This window comes from Falco naumanni, chromosome 4 (assembly GCF_017639655.2).
Source record: "Falco naumanni isolate bFalNau1 chromosome 4, bFalNau1.pat, whole genome shotgun sequence".
In the NCBI taxonomy this organism is placed as follows: Eukaryota; Metazoa; Chordata; class Aves; order Falconiformes; family Falconidae; genus Falco; species Falco naumanni.
The window spans coordinates 33179416-33197243 of record NC_054057.1 but is presented as its reverse complement, the minus strand read 5'-3'; the positions used below and the strand labels follow the sequence as shown (position 1 = coordinate 33197243).

General features: G+C 34.3%; 1 protein-coding gene across 13 annotated transcripts in view; it reads left to right on the top strand.

Annotated features, from left to right (window-relative positions):
- Positions 1 to 17828, top strand: part of PHF14 (PHD finger protein 14) — a 165982-nt gene that overhangs the window by 71168 nt on the left and 76986 nt on the right. For all 13 annotated transcript variants that reach the window (XM_040589125.1, XM_040589119.1, XM_040589120.1 and 10 more), the window contains exons 15-16: positions 4263 to 4313; positions 4499 to 4620. In XM_040589125.1, coding sequence (XP_040445059.1) covers positions 4263 to 4313; positions 4499 to 4620 — 173 coding nt within the window. The remainder of the gene's footprint in view (positions 1 to 4262; positions 4314 to 4498; positions 4621 to 17828) is intronic.

Below are 17828 nucleotides of genomic sequence, written 5' to 3'. Positions count from 1 at the left end.
GGCACTTTATTGCTCCCTTTCATTTCCGTTCAGTGTAAGGTACGTTCTTGGTGACACTGCACCTAGATCTTTTGACTGTTTCTTTATTTCAAAAAAGAATAGCTGTTAACTTGATTTTCTGACAGAAATAAATCACACAGTTGTCTGCCGTTCTAGTAGCATTGCCTTTAGTAACCTGTTGCCTCGCTATTGTGGGATTTGGTAGAGATGTATGTATGCCTAAGGTAATTAAGTCCTTTATTTTTTAGAGCAACTGGATGGGAAGGATGAGTGCTGAGTGAGGAAGAGGTTTTAGTTGTGACTTAGGTTATCCACTGCATTTGGTCTCCTGCCGTGCAGTATAGAACATACATAGTTTGGAACCTGTCCTAGAGTGTTTTCACTTTAGTTGGGGAACTTAGGGAGAGTGTGTGGGTATGGTGGGAGACATATTCTGGATGTAGTAGAGAAGGAAAGGTTAGGAAGTCATTAGAGAAGGGGAGGAATAAGAATATAATGGTATAGTCTTAGGAAATAAAATTTTACTAGTTTGGTGGATTTCAGCATCTATTCATTTATTATTTCAGGCCGTTAATTGTAAAAGGTTATGAAATGAAAAACAATGTCTCCTTGTGTGTCACGATTACGACCTTGGCGTAAGTTTGTCTGATTTTCTGAGGTAGCTAAGGTTATATAGGGTCATCCCTTAGCTATATAGGCGTATAATTTATTTGCCAGTAGAAATCTCAAGTTGCCTGTGTAGTAACCAGAAGGTAGGTGCCTACATGGTGATTCCACTGATACTGTGGGATCCAGAGGTCAGTGGCTGGAATCTTCCTGTTAATAGCAGGGAAGTAGCCGAGCGTGTAGCACACTTACCTCTTATTTGAGTGCACACTGAATGAATTCCAAAGTTGTGCAAGTGTAGAACTTAGGATGAGAGACACAACCGAAGACTTGCCAGTCATCTGTCAACATTTAAATGTCAACATTTGAAATTTTCTTTTTTTCACAGAAACCTTTTACTTCTACATACAGAAAAATTACAATTATGTATTTTGAACCATATTCTGTTGTTGAGTACTGTTGGGTTTTTTTTTTTTGATCCTGTCCTGAAATTTCATCTTGTGGCAGTTGCCGTGTATGGGTTGCATCTGTTTTATCCAGATGTAGCTGTGTTTTCTTCTGGGCTGAGTTGTCCATTCCAAATGGTAGATATTTTAGAGCGTATCTACCTTTTGCACTGAAACAAAAAACCTGCTGGGACAGCACTGGCATTAATGGAGATTTTGCTTGGGTGCTGTTAACATTGAGTTTTTGCTTTCCTGACTTACGGTTTGAGCACTTTGGAAATGCAGGGAAATATTTCAAAAAAGCGGTTTGCCCTGTTTTATGATACAAAGAAGTCCTAAATTGAAGGTATCTCTATAGGATTGAATTGCCAAGTGTTTTGATTAAAAAATAACTGCCTTTATATGCATCTTATACTGGACTGACATCTGTGTTTCCAAGTGCATTCTGAGTATGACCAGGTTTATCTCAGTTGTAGTATTTACCATTGGACATACATAACGACACTGTTCCTTTAAGCTTTTCTTTATAAGAAATCTTAATTTTTAAATTGTTTATTACAAGTACATGCTGCTCAAATATTTGATGTTTACAGTCTCTGATGTTCTGATTCTGAGCCCACTAATGACAGAAATTATTCAGAGCATTTTAAAATGCAAATACAGTACTTTGAGGCAAACAGCAATAAAAAATACTGGACAAAGTAATCCAGGTTTATCTGATTCTTTTCTATGGACCTGTAAGGTAACTTTAGTGAAAACATGCATAAAATTACAAGTGGCTAATTACTGGAAGGCTATTATTGAAAATCACGGAATATTCAGTTTTCAGTTGCAGATTTTATGTTATTTTCCATTGTGGATGCTGGCAATAGTATAATGATTCTGAGCAGAAGTTACCATTGCAAATATGTTTGAGTGTGGAAATCAGCTTGGAAAAACATTAATGTGAAAGTCTGTTACTTTAAAAGCATATAAAATATCTTACAAATGTTTATGTCAAAGGTGTTGCTTTTAATGTTTGTTTTCTTCTGATGGTCAAACACATTCATGTATGTTTGAAGGTTTAGAAATGTAATGGAAGCAAAATGCAAGTATCATTTAATGTGACATTCCTTGTCATATGCATCACACATTATATAGTGACAGCTGAAAACCAACATTTTCTTGACAAAGGTGATGCAATTATTTATAAATCTTGTATCTCAATTTTGGTGAACTTTAAATATGATTCATCACTTCTTAAAATGTAGTTATTAACTTGTAATCTTTTCCACTTAGGATAAAAAATAATTTTGTTGTTATCTATATTTCCAAGTTACACATCTGTTCTCCAGATGACATTACTCTTGACTGTACAAAGCGTGCATTGTTGTGTCTTGCTGCTAAAACATGGAGAATGAGGACCATAACGCTACGTATATTGGCATGCAACTTTACACCTACTTCTTTTTAATCTTTACACACCTGCATTCAGCAGGGCCTATGTGCTGATGTCTGATCAAATACTTTTTTTGTCTGGTTTTAATTTACAGTTGCCTTGTGTTGCATAACATGTAGCTGTATGTAATACTACAGTGATAAATTCAGTTACCTATAATAAATAGGTTCTTCCATGTTTGGACACTTAGGTATCTGCTGTGTGGCTTGTGAAAGGTAGAACACCTCAATTATGACTGTATTATGAAATGTGTAGTAAATATTGTTATGTATTAAATAAGGTTTTACAATTTTTTAAAAATCATCTTTGGGTAAATGTGGAAGAGAATCTCAATGGTAACTGGAGTGCTCTAAAGAGACACAGAATAGGTTATTGTTTTCCATTCTGCTACATTCCTTTCTACTACAGAGTTGACTCTTGCCTAAAACCAAAAATCCTTCCCAAACAGTATGTTACTAACATGCCCATATCAAAGTCTGCACAGGGAGAAAGGTATAGATGTGTTGAATGGCAGTTTTATTGACAGTATAACCATATTTAAATGTTTAAAACAGTTTGAAATAGCGCACAATCTTAATTTGAAACTAGTATAAAACCTCCCCAAAGAGGACCCCAAACAGGAGAAACAATGATATTACTGTCGTCTTTGGAACTAGATTTATGAATGCTTTTGATTCTAGACTGGCTTAAGAAGTTTTGATCAGCTGTTTTTTACTTTTTCTGAGATGAATGCTAGTTGCTTTAAAAAAAGTTTTAAAAAATCACATAGTAGGCAGTGGTTTTTTTTTATCATATGACAAATGATTATTTTCTTCCAGAGAAACAAGCATTTTTAATTTTATTTATTAATTTATGTATTTATGTATTTATGTTATTAGTGTTGATGTATCAGACATTACGTTAATGGAATAGTCTGATGTTTTGCATTTCCTTCTGCATCCCTTATAATTTTCTTTCCCCGTTAAACAAGGAGGAAAGAGGGGGATTTTGGCAGTTATTTAATGCATGCAGATTATAATGCTGCTATTTCTGAGAAACATAATAACTGAAACTGGACTTGTGTGAGCTTGTGTAGTTAGAGCTGCTTGTAAACCTTTGGTGTTTGCTGTTACAGTCCATGGAAACCTCTTCTCCTCCACACTGTTGGTATTTAGATTTTTTGGCCCACTGCAATACTGAAATAATTTCCATTTCTTATATTACCCATTCCATCTGTTGTGTACCAGTCTTATGTTGGTATATGCTACACTTTATGAGCATCTGCCATATACCCATTTTGAAGGCTTTAATTCCTGCTTACTCCTCAAAAGCTGTATAAATTTTCTTTTTCTGTTTTGATGAAGTTTTTTTAGTTTTGATCATTTTTTTTTAATCTGATCACTTGGCTTACAAATAGAGCACTTCTAAGTGCTCAAGAAATTTACTGTAATATACTGTTCATATCAATTTTCAAATTATGTGTTTTAGTATTGGGAGGTTTGTGCAAAGTCTGTAAGATTTGTAATTCTGGCAGCAGTGTTTTTTAAAATAAAACTGCACATGCTCAGGTCAACAAATGTATTTATATTTACTTGTCGGCTATTTCTGTGGAATTATATTCAGAATCTGAAGCTGTTGTTCTAACATCAGTTATTGTAGTTGTCTTGCAGTGATTCTGTAGTTAATGCTTTGAATTATTTCCTGCGGTATATCTTGTTGTTATTATGAATAATAAATAAATAGCAAAACCATTCTGTTAACTAATACTGAATTTTAAATATATTTTCTTATAGAGAACTAGAGGACGAAAAAGAAGCTTTGTGCCTGAAGAAGAAAAACCTGAGGTTGGAATATAGTGTTTTGTTTGGTTGTTGTTTTTTGTTTTTTTTGTTTTTTGGGTTTTTTTAACAGTTTCACAAAAATATTGAACTTTGGCCTGAAGTTTTACTTTCAGTGCTATAATTGAAAATATTTGCTTTCCTTTCCTCCTTTCCCCTCCATTCCTTTCTTTTGCCTTCTGCTATGACAGGAACGGATTCCCAGAGAAAGAAGACAACGACAGTCAGTTCTACAAAAGAAGCCCAAGTCAGAGGATCTAAGGACAGAATGTGCTACCTGCAAAGGGACTGGAGACAATGAAAATCTAGTCAGGTAGGTTTGATGCTCTGACCTTATGAGGAATATAAAGTTCCATGTTCATTGCTTTGTCATCATGATTATAGTGAAGAAAATGTGCTTTAAAAAAAAAACACAAAACAAACAAAAACTTATTTAGGGGAAACATTACATCAGAAATATTGACTTGATTCACTTATTTACCTGCCAAACACATTTACACTGTGGATTAAGATGTAAATAACCAAGATAATCTGGTTTTCTAACACAAGAGAATTAATTTTCTCTTGTCAGGGTGAATTGTCAATGTTTTAGAGCAGGTCAGAAAGATAAAACACAGCAATTTAATTATATTAAAGCTACAGGAGCATCCTAAAAGGAATTAAATTAGCATCATTAACAATTTTATAAGTTGAAATGTAGATTATGAGGAATTTATCCTTTTTAAAATGTATTCATGCAGGTCATGAAAGGGTTTGATAATCATGTTTCTTACCTGAAACAGAAGTGGAAAAACTATGTGTTGAATGGTGGTTTAGTAGGTGCAGAAATCTAATTAAGTGTAGAATAACTGCCATTGAATAGCTACTGTTGACCACAACTTCTGCTGATTTTGACTTCATAGCTGGCATTGTGGCCTCTTTGCGAAACTGTAGAAACTGCTCACAGTTCTTGAAAGGAGAATAAATGGAGCTTAGCAACCAGAAAGTGGATTTTAATTTAATCTACTAAGCTTTCATTAAAATGATCTCATAATAAGTTCAGATAAAAAATACTGTTGTATTTAGGTCTTATATGCTTTAACTAGCTTTTTCTGGACAAGCTCTCCTCTTTAGGTCAGATATAATTGTTGTTTTTAATTGGAAGGATTATTCCAAAATATGTATTCTAATTTATTTCAAGGAATCAGAGTTATGAGAAAATTCAGAATGGATGATCTATACAAGCAACACATAGCTTTAGAATCAGTAGTGTCCCAGGTACAGATGTCTTGTTCTCAGAATAGCTGATTTTAGTATCAATTGCAACATATGATTTACTGTAGAATTTGATATAATTTCAAGGGCTGTGTGCATTACTGTGTTTTTATTTCCAAATTGGAGGCAGAGTGTATATACGAACTCGTCAGTAACTGTATGCCTCTCTCATACATAGACAAGCTGGTACTGCTAGATACTCCTAGATCCTGCTTGGTCCCAGACTGTGAAATAGAGGTGGGATGTAACAGTCGTTGCCAATACAGTTATACTGATGAGAATAATGGCAGCAGTTTATAGCTGCCCAAGAGAAGACAAAGGGCTTTCCTCAGCCCTATTGGTTGCAAGAAATAAAAGATGCTGGATGACCATTTTGTTGTGGGAAGTAATCCTGTGAACAACATGTGCTATGTATTACTGCAAAAAAGAAGGTGAATTAGTTTTCTTCTTCAGGCTTTTTCTAGAAGTGTTAGGTACCACATCTGAGGACATAAAGGGTAAGATGAGACAGTGCTGTGAAGAATTGTATTTTTAAGTTGCAATTAAAAAATATGGTAGAAACTTAGTGGTATGTCTTGTTTAATACATTAAAAAATTGTAGTAGTAGTTTAGATGGGCCAGAAAAAAGCATACTACATGCCAAAATCCAGGAAATTCTGTCATAAACCATCCTCATAATTGGACTTGGAAACTGAATAGTAATCCTGCATGGGAAGAGAGGAGATTCTTATGCTTTAATCCTTTGTTCAAAATTCTGTGGAAAATGTTTTCTTAAATCTTCTGTATTAGTTTCCGTATTAGTTTTTAAAAACAATAATGAATTTAAAACTTGCTTTTCCTCAGATAATTCCTATAAATAACTGCACTTCTATCCAAGTTAGGTGACCACTGCTTCTAAAGTGCTTTGGAGGTTTATTTTTGATAATTACTAAATGATGGTAAAGTATTTAGTAAATTCGAATTATTTCGGTATTATTTTGGCTCTTAAATCTGTATTTCTTTTGATGAGACTAAATTGAGGGACTTTAATAAGATGTTAGCTGCCAGATAGGCTTTCTGCTACGCAGCCAAAGCTGTGTAGGGGTTTGATCCACAGGGTGTTGCTATGTCAGAAAAGGTTTTCAGAGTCCTTTTTTCTTTTATGTTGTCAGAAAGTAAGAGAAGTGAACTTCTGCCTGCACTGCTTCTTTCTCCTGCCTGTACTGTCATGCAAGGACTCCTTTGTGGTAGTAGAAATAGAGTGTTACTTTAAATGCAAGTTGGTGGGACTTCTTGTAAGCAAGAGGTGTTTAGAGGGGAAAACAAATTATTTTTTCAATATTCATTTTGTTTGGCACTGTGTGTTATTGAAGCAAAAACTTTTTCAGAAAACCAGTGATCTTTGTCATCATCTTTGCTCAACAAATGTTTTATAATTACTGGATTTTATTTTCATCCTTCCCTGCCCATCTGCAACTAAGAAAAGGGTTTGTGAGGATGAAGAGATTTTTCTGAATGTGAAAGTTGATCACTAAGTTAAATGGAAATGTGCAACTGCTGAAACTGCAGATTTAAGGAGTAATCATGATAGGCCTTCTAGCTTTTCCTGCTGTGTGTTACCTCAAACACGGCTGGTTACATGACTCTTGAACAATCTACTTTTTAAAAAATGCAGGTTTTTCTAAAATTTGTGTGGTGCTTTTACTTTGGGGTTGCTAGTGGGGTAAGGGTTAGAGGACAATGTGCAATTATTATCTCAAAGAATGCAGCAGATTATTTAGTAATCTGTCTGGAATAAAGCATTAAATTGTTTAACTAGTTATTACTGTTTGACTGATGGACATTTATTTTTTTTTTTCAATCTCCATTTTAGGTGCTTGTGTGTAGCACTGGATGACTGAGGGATTATTTGTTATATGTGCAAGTGTTGATACTTAACCTGTTGACCATACGGTTTAAAATCGTTAAATAACTGCCTGTGAAAGGATTTAAAATTCTTCCTAAAAAAGTATGGTTTATTCTGATGAATTATAAAGGTTCATTAATTGGCTGAAGCTTGCCTTAGTGACAGTAGTTTTGTACAAAAAAAAAAAGTGATTAAAGTTAGAATATCTTTAATTATTAACTTTTGTCTAAAACATATTGGAATGTTTTCTACTTTTATATATGCTAGTAGTTGCCATATGTATATGTGTTATAGACATGCCAAGACAATACTTTTTTAATCACTGATGTCAGATTATACAGATAGACTATTCCACTACGGTAGCATGCACTAGAGCTGAAAGTTTGGGGTTTGTGGTTTTGTCCACAAAAAAGGATCAGTCTCATGATTCTTTTGTGCTATGCTTTTAATATCTTTTTTTTTTAGAATTTGCAATGAATTTACTTTATTAATTCTTCTATATACATTTATGTAAGTTTTCTTGAACTAAATATTTCTGCACTTTTACCTTTTACAAGATTGCAAGTAAAAACTTACTAGTGAATGGCACAGTCAAGATTTACAAAATAGTCAAACTTTGAAAAGTTAATTGAAATTATTTACCCAATGAGGCAATGTTTCATCTGTGACATTATAAATGACAGTAAGGAAGCTATATCTGTAATTAGAGAAAAGTGTGGGGTTTTAATACCTTTTTACTCAAATGAATTGTAATTGAGTTTTGAGATGAGTAATAGTAATATACAGAGGGGTTTTTAGTGTTTTATATTTTAGGCAATTAGGTTTGATGTAAGGCACGGAGACACAGCACTTTTTTAAAAAAGAGGTAAGAGTTCAGTGACAGGAGTTATAATGTGCTCTTGAAACTAAATATTGTGAAATCAAAGCATGAGCAGACTTAGTACACCAAAAGGTCGGCACTTGTCACTTGGAAAAGGATAAATTTTTATAGAGTGGGAAAACAGAAAGCTGCTACCCACTGATGTCATACAGGAGCTTGTCTGCATCTAAAATAATACGTGTAAGAATGCTTGGACAGAAAAATTACTGTCCAAAATGTCGTTAATGCATCCTTTGGCAGCTTTTGATTTCCTGTTTCAGAACTGATGAAGAGCCTTGCTTGTGTCTAGCACAGTATACAGTTTTATCTTTGAAAAACACAGCTTTTCCTTTTGTTTTCTTAAGGATCTATGAAGTTTTCTTGGCACCTCAATTTATTTTATCCTTCTCCCATCCAGTTTTAATGTGTAGGATGATGGTTGCTATCATTGTAAGCCATTCTGTTGCCCTCAGGCGGCATCCAAATATGAATAAAATATTTTAGTTTGGAGTCACTGGAAATAAACATAGAGTTTCAGTTGTAAAGTGACTTACTTGAGAGAAAATGTTTATATGTTGGAACATGTTTACCATCACATTTTTTATTGGTTGGTCAATAAGGCATGCTGGCTTTGGCAAATTCAAAATTATCTTAAGTTCTGGGTAGAGAAGCTCTGTTGTAATTAAAGTATGTGTAGTTACAAGTGAACACAGACTACTAACTCCCTACTTTTCCTGAAAGCTAATGTGTACAATTTGGTTTTAAGGGTAGGATGTGTCTTAAGAAAACTGTGGGGCATCTGATGGCACACCTTCAGGACTTTATGAAAGCTTCAGCATCCCACATATGTTAAAACAGTTTTGATGAGTTGTCTGTGTTTTTGAGAGGAAGCTGAAATGGTAGTGATAGCCAAAGGTGAATATGGTACCAATACTTGAAGTGCCACTCAGTTTTAGCTTAAGTAGATGGAAGTAAATACAAGTATAATTCAGTGATAGTAGTGAACTGATAGCTAACTTAGTAAATTCTAAAAAATAATGTTCTAATAAAGGCTAAAATAATTGTAAAAATCCTAATGGCAGTAACCTAAACGATACAATTAGTTAACATGTATTTGACCATAATATGTAAACAATAATTTCAGAGCTGTTTCTTACAAAAGGCTATTAAAAATGAAATACATGTGACGAAGTTGTTTTGGCAGCCTTTAGCCGTTTGCTAACAATTTAATACAGCAATAAAAGCTAGCAATAGCAGCACCAAAATTGTGTAGCAGAAACTTGATTATAATTTGGTAGGAAAATATTGTATGAATAAAAGTGTAAACTGCAGCCAAGGTTTATCCTTGGGTTTAAAAATCTCATAAATTTGAAGAGCTTTCTAAAGTGTTCTTGTTACTAAAAGTCAGAGACAAATTATGCCTTGTGCTGATGTTGCTACCTAGGGAAATAGAGGAGAGGAGTTAAATCTTGTCTTCTATAAGTATGCCTGTATTAAGTCTTCCCAGGCCTCAAAATGGAAGTCTCTTTGGACCTTGTGATATGGACTGCTTATTTAAGTATTCCCATCTCTGCTCAGTGATCCAGGCAAATAAAAGAGAATGGATGAGACTGCTGCCTGCATTTTTGCAACTAATGGAGAGCATGCTGATAACCACAACCAAGTGGGAGCACAGACTTGTGGTTTATGCCTGGTAAAAGGCAATTAAAATAAATAAATAAATAAAATCTTTAAACTCTGTCTTTATGAAATCATGAAGTCCATTGAAATAGTGAATTTGATGTAGTTTCCTTTGTAGGGCCATTTTTGAAGTAATGAATTCTGTATGCATTTCTGAATTGGCTGTTCTTTAGCTTGCGTGTACAAACTCATAGTATGTGAGACGGCGCGTGGAAGAATTTTCTGGAAGTAAAATGTGTTTTATTATAGTGCTTATTGAGCTAGACATTGTCGGTGCAACAAAATACATAGATTGTTTAATTGGCAAGTGCCCATGCAAGTCTAGAGCAATTTTTATTTGGGAACATAAGCTGGTTTTGAGAGATTTAAGATGTTTATTCACTATATTTGTTGAGGTATTTTGAGGAAAAGGTGAAAATATGGAAATGCTGCTCAAGAGGGAACTTTTGGGAAACTGAGAAAAGAAAGTGAGACAAAAGAATAGGTAGGTAGGCAGAGAGGAATGTGAATGAGTAATGAATGGAGGAGAAATCAGATTCTTTATGCCTCAAAGTAGTGAACAAAGACCTGAAATTTCACGTGGAGGCTAGAAATAATCTGGCTTAGAAATTGTTGGGGACATAACTTCCTGACAGTTTATATTTTGTATTACCATTTGATGATGCAGAAATTGAGAGAGATGAAGTTATTTGAGGATGGTAAAAAATGTGACCAAAAAAACAGCACTGAAGAGGAATAGTTGATTTTTGAAGATATTCAGGAAGAATAACAAAAGGGATTCAGTAACAGCATGAGAAATTGTGGCAGTGTTAACCTTTTTTATAAAGCTGTTTCCTTCATTGTTGAAGACCATTTTGTAATAAATGACAGAGAAGGAGAGCAACTTTTAGATTTTTCTGGCTTGATGAAGATTATTTGTAACTGCCAATGTATAAGTCTGTGGAGGGTTGCTAAGAAAAGCACTTGAGGAAAAAATACTTAACATGTCCTTTTTTGAAAGTAGATGTAATCTGTTAAGATTTTAGATTTGCATGAGTAAAATCAATACTGCTAGTTTTAGTAGTCCAGTTGTGTGATGTGAATCAATCCAGTAATGTTTAATTAAGTTTTTCTACATTTTGGAGAGCTTGTACAAGTACTGGTATATAAAAAGTGGGAAAGCAGCAGTTTAGTATCTTAAAATGCAGAACAGATGAAAAGAAAAAAAATAGTGTTACTTTGTAACCAGTCTTAGTAAAAATTGTTTAAATTTACATAAAAACAGCCTGTCATTGGCTGGTACCTACTGATAGTTCTTTTAATAACACTTGCTGTGAAAAAGCGATAAGAAAACCAGCAGGCTTTTAAAACTCCAGTGATAATCTTAGTTTTTCACATTAAAGAACAATAAGTAAACTGCAGGACTTTAATTTTCTTTCATTTTGAAAGGCTTTCTAAACCTTATGCTTTTATTAAAGGCAGAATCACAGAATAGTTGAGATTGGAAGAGACCTTTAGCGCTGGTCTAGTCCTCAGCCCCCTTACTCAAAACAAGGTCAGATAGAGCATGGTACTCAGGGCAGTATCTAGTTGGGTTTTGAATATCTCCAGAGGTGGAGTCTCTGCAACCTCTCTGGGCAGCTTGTCCTGTTTGTCCCTCCTCACAGTAAAAAAAGATTCTTCTTATGTTTTTTTTTTTTTTTAAATAATGATTTTTTTTCAGTTTTTGCCTACTGGCTCTTGTTTTTTCACTGGACACCACTAAGAAGTCTGGCTCTGTTTTCTCCCCCCATCAGGTATTTATACACACTGAGGAGACTCCCTCTGAGCCTACTCTTCTCCAGACTAAATAATCCCAGCCCTCAAGGCCTCTCCTTGTATGACGGATACTCCAGTCCCTTCATCATCTTCATGGTCCCTTTGCTGGACTTGCTCCAGTAACTCCATTATCTTTTTTTTTAATACTGGGGAGCCCAGAACTGGACACAGTGCTCCAGATGTGGTTTCACTGGTACTGAGTGGAGGGAAAAAGCATATTTATTGTCAATAAAAAACTTAAACCATAAAAAAATAATAATTCTTCTATTGTGTATTACAGGCAAAATTTAGTTTCTTATAAAGAAACATTTTCCTGGAGTAAACATAGTGAGTCATTAAGGACACTACTTAAGGATGAGAAAGTAATTCAGGTATTTTGCTTATTAAATCCATGTCTTGGGAAAACTCCATCATAGTTGTAGTTTGTAGTTGTAGTTTAAAAGGTTACTTCATTGAACAACATAATGGAGAACTACCAGGACTAATGCTTACAGTTTTCCATGAAAAGTTATATCTCTTAGTGGAGGGCTCCACTATGTAAGTTAAGACAAGACATCCACAGATCCAACCTCTTCCTCTGATCTCTTTGAAAAGTGCCCTTTCCAAATGCTTTTCCAAATTCAGTCCATTAGAGTATCATCCCATCTAACAATAGCTTTCAGTGAGCGCTTGTCAAATTGCATTAAAAGAGCTGTATCATCTAACGTAGCAGAGGACTGAGACACAGAAAAATCCCAAAACTCAGCTGTGAAGGGCTGTTTACTAATTATTCTTAATCCTAGAAAATAATTAACGACATCCTAGCTAAAACTCCATGCTTTTTCTTAGTTACAAATAAGGGGTTAGAAGTGCTAGGACAGAAGGTCTAGCAGGTTATGCTAGGAGAGTAGTGTCCCATTCCTGACAGATGGATAATTTGAGGGCAGGAGGACTGTCAGCCTGTAAGTTAGCCTTTGCATCCTTTCTGATGGGTAGTGGGGTACGCCACAGAGTGGGGTAGTGGGTGCAGGTGTTACAAATGCTCAGTTAAGATTCTCCCTTTCATTCCAAACTAAAGTGGGAATTACAAGAGCCAGCTTTCTTTGGAGTGATAGGAAAGTATTAAAGGTAAGGGTTTTTTTTCTTGAGTTCATTGAAGTTCCTTGAAGACTTGATCTGAATAATTTGTGGGAGTTAGCCATTAATGTCTAAGTTCTACCAAAACCATTGTGGCCTGTTTCCCGCCTTGTAGGTAGTAGCTCATATCTGTGTGTAGGCTGTTAAGTGTATCTGTGTGTGCACATTTGTCTGTTATCTGTTTGGAGTGGTTAGCGTGATAGCAAACAGTGTTAGGCATGTCCTATGTTCCTGTTCGCTGTCATTTCCTCCAGATTCTTCTCTGAAAAAATAATGACACCTTAAAAAAAATCATTAGCCTATGCTAGCCTATTTGATTGATGGGTATTTATAACAGTATGTGTTTTTCATCCTGTGGGAAAGGAAATGTGAATTAAGTTTACAGTATATAATACTCGATACTTAAACATTTTTTCTTTTTTCAGTTGGTCCTGCTTACAATAGAAAACTCACAAGATTTTATTTTTGAAAGATCTCAGACTTTCATTTTGCAACTTGCGTTAACAGTATATGTATTTAGTTCTACTTAAATCTCTTATTGTCCCATTCCAGTTATGAATATACCGCAATATTTCATTCAAATCTAGTTTCACAGCTCTGTGAGACGCTTCAGAAAAAATTCCATGCTCCCTTCATTTTTGCATTTAAATTTTTTATTAAGCCATGTGTATGAGGTGATAATTAACTTTTTTAGTAAAGAAGAGTGATAAAATTTTGAAATTAAGCAGCACAATATTTTCAGCATAGATAATCCATATTACAGATTTTTAAAGTACCTTTTCTCTGACAAATATATGTAGAAATGTTCATGTGAAGCTGGTGGGTTTTATAAGTTAAAGTGATAAGGTTGAAAACTTAACTCTTTTCACCTTAAGCAAAATTTATCAATTGACAATGAGCTTAATGCATATATTTAACAGTTTTCTTGAAGAAAAGGAAAAAAATGTATCTGCTTAAATATTGCTGCAGTTGCCTTTTTCAGTAGCTTCAGTGTATTTAATGTTCTCTGCCAGCCCCAGAAATGAGAATGTTTTTATACTGTTATTTTTCGTTTTGCTTTTTCATAAGACATATGTAACATTTTCATTATTCAAACAGAATTCCTTCTGTCTTGGGCACCAGAGCTTTGGAAAAAATAGTGCATAGCTTCTGTTGGTCAGTGTATTTGAGGCTTTGTGTCTCTTGTTATTGTCAACAAGGGAAAAAATTTTCTGGAATTCATTAGAAGTCATTGCTAAATAAGCTAAAAGGTAGTGTTTGATTATATTTCCTTTTTCAGAAGCATTTTCTTACGAAAGTTTGATTCTTCTTTTAGAATGTAGTTTTCAGTGCATTTATTTCAAATTCTATTTTTTTTTGTTTCTGAAATAGTGGAAACTAAACACTCCATCAAGAATCATGAAGCATAATCTCATCAATGATTGTATTATGAAATGCTGACTTACAGGCAGTGAAAGGAGAAATGGTGAAATGATCAAACAAAATGTCCATGACTGAAACTTAGCAAAGCTTACTCGCTGAAAGTTTTTAACTGGCAGTGGTATAGATGAAAGTTAGATATGCTGGGCAGTGGCAATTATTGTAGTACTAGAACCCATTTCCAGTTTCCTATTAGTAACTTTACTTACTTGGACTCAAAATTCTCCGTCTCTTGTGTATCTTTATTAGGCTGGATGTTTTCAGGCAAGATTCTTAATTTTAAATTAACTAAAATTCTTAATTAAAGATTTGGGTAAGTGTATTGTCTTGCCAGGTGTCGTGTTGTGTCCGTATCTCCCCCCTGCCCCGCCGTTGGCCTTTAAGAAGAAAGTGAATTAAAGTCTTTGATCAGTAAATTGAATTTTGGCAAAGACCTCCTTTTCTTTCCCAGGCAGGGACAGCAGAGAAATATATCCATGTCAATTTGGTGAAGTCTGGAAAATTGGAAGCCTTTAAGAATATTGTAAGAGGAATAGTTTCCTCGTAGCTACCAGTCATGGTTACAGCAGTTTTTAGATCTTTTGTCATTTGTGCTTTGAGCGTGCTGTGGGCCAGCTGAGCATGCTTTTATCCCTACAGTTGGAGCACAGAGTTGCTACAGGACCTCCAAAGAAATGTGGCTTGAGAACAAATAGTTCAGCAATGGTGTCAGTGACTGATAATTTGAAGTCTGTTTGATTCAGATGCAGAGTGGACAAATGCTAGATGAGAATAATAAAATGGGGCAGTGAATGTGGGCAGATGTGTAACTCCTTCTGGGTTACTTCAGCCAGCTGTCATTCACAGACCGTTGCGAGCAGGATGTACATAACTCGAGTACACAGGAATTACATACTTATGGTGAGGACTGGAATGTTTCATTAGCATTGTTTATATAATTACAGTGACAGTGTATTAATTTTGCACACTTAGAAATACTATTCTAAATGCAGAAGAATGTTGAGTATATGACTTAACTAATCAGATGTATATTGATTAGTAATCCTCCATAAACAAATTTTTGATGAAATTCCATGTTTTAAGTTTTCTCATATTTTCTTTGATGTTATCTATCTTGACCAATTCATTAAAAAAATAGATAAAATAGTCAAGGCCTCATTTGAACTAATTTCATTTTCCTCTGTTCTCCAAGAATAAGTGGCAAAGGAGAGATTTGAGAAATGAGTTAATCACAGTCACAGATTCAGGCACTTTGTAATTTTCTCGAAATCAAATTCTTTAACTTCTTCTATCCATCATTTTAACCATTTGTATGTCTATCATTCCAGCAGGTTGATGCATTCACATTCTGTGTTGTTTTCTTCTTGAGAGGAAAAAAAATAGTGAAGGGGGGGGGGGGGGGGCAGGAGGGGAGGTACTAGGGCCTTTCAAAATGACCATGACCATTATTAAGGCAAAAGGCCACATGTATTATCTGTAGTTCCAAAGTCATGCAGAATGACATACAGCCTTATTTCATATTTTTATCCCAAAATTAATGCTCTGAAGACATAAGTGTATATAGTCGCATTGTTTGAAATGCATTTAAAGCTTTTTACTAATTGCTTTTAAAAGCAGTGTCATTTCTGCCTGGTCTAAGTGCAGAGTTTGTTGCCGTGTTGCAGAAGGAACTGTAATGTGGAACAGATCTGGCTGGAAGTGCCCAACAACAGCAGTAACAAAAGTTTAAGAAACTGGTAAAATTGAAAAATAATTTGATTCACCTTATATCCATCGTGGCATAGGGTGAGTCATCAGTTCACCCTACTGGTTTGTTTTGCTTTAGGTTTTCTTCATATAAATTTTACTGCCAAATTGTGATATAATGAGAAGATATATATTCCAAATAAAATATTATTTTCCTATGTAAAAAATATACTGCATCTTTTGATTCAGTTGAAACAAACCACACTTCACACTTCATCTGCACTATGTTGTTGATATATGTGCTAGAAGTAATATACACAATAGAGAAGTAATAAAACATACAGTTTTGTGGTAATGACATTGTGAAAAATCTGCAAAAACTCCTTTACTTCCATTTTTGTCATAATGAAATAATTTTGTTGAGGGATCTTTTTTATATTATTTTAGAAAAATCTTAATATGTTACAATGTACATGATGGTATTATTTTGCTGATTTATTCTTTTTTAGTTCTCATGGAAATGATTTATATAATACTTAGCACAGAGTTCCACAAATAGAGCATCTTCTTAATAAACTTCTATCAAACTTCTGGCATTGCCTTAAATGCTATTAATTGACAGATTTTTTTCTGTAAAATACAACTTTTTTTTGTCATTGCTTATAAGATTTGTTAATGAGATCTTAATTTTATCTGCATGCATGCACGTTTTCAGCTGTGACAAGAAAAAACATGTTATAAAAGCTGTTTTTCTGAAAATATTTTTTCGGAGGTGCTGTACGATGCTTTTTGTGTATAGCTTGATTGTGATACAAATGTAAATGTATCTGGTGTTTATACATATTGGTTAACTTCTGGCTTAATTTGAAAAAACTATTACTAAGTATTGCATGCTCCAGAACTAGCTTGAAAGAAAACTGTAATTCCTGGTTTGGTGTATGTCAGATTTATTTTTTAATTAGTCCTTTTCCACTTAGAGACCTGTCACTTTTGGTTTAGAAAATTTTAAAAATGAAGACTGAAAATTAATTATGAAATTATAATGGAATATATGAAATGTTTGCTTTGTAACTTAAGCAAATATATTTTGAAACATTTATTTCCAGCCTTTCTATATCTATCAATCAGTTTGAAAAACTTTCTGGCTTTAAAACAAATGATGGTCTGTGCAAGTGAATGCATTACATTTTCTGTACTTCTCTGACTTTATATTTTGTTTGTAAACTCATCTGGGAACTTTTTACTTAGGCCATTTCATGTGTAAAGTTTTTTATTGCAAAGCTGTAAATATCCATGAATAATACTAGTTTTCTGTTGGTTTTTTTTTTTTTTTTGATGGTTACAGATATGCTTTAGATATGCTAACAGATATAAAACTTACCCACATAACCTTTCCTGACTTTTACTTGGTGAAATGTTTATAGTGTCTAGGTTTCAGTTGAATACAAAATCATGTTTCAGTTAAAGAAGAGGGCCTTTATTGTGACAAATACCATTGAATTTTAGGATGGTGTCAGGGGCACAATGTTTTACTATCTGTGCAGAACAAAATTGATTATAAATTAGTCTTGGACACTACTTAGAAATTGGGTATTGGCATGTGAACAGTCAGATGCTGTCTGTAGGAGAGCTGGGAAGCAAATTTCCTCTTCCTTGTAACTGACAGAAATCCACTACTGACCCAGGCACTGGACATTGCAGGTTTTTTTTCAACATAGCTGCTTGCCATCCTGATCATAGGATTCAGCAATACTTAAAAATAATGGCTGATGTAGGGATTTCTAGTACCTGGAATGTAAGCTTTTAAACTATCAAGAACAAATTA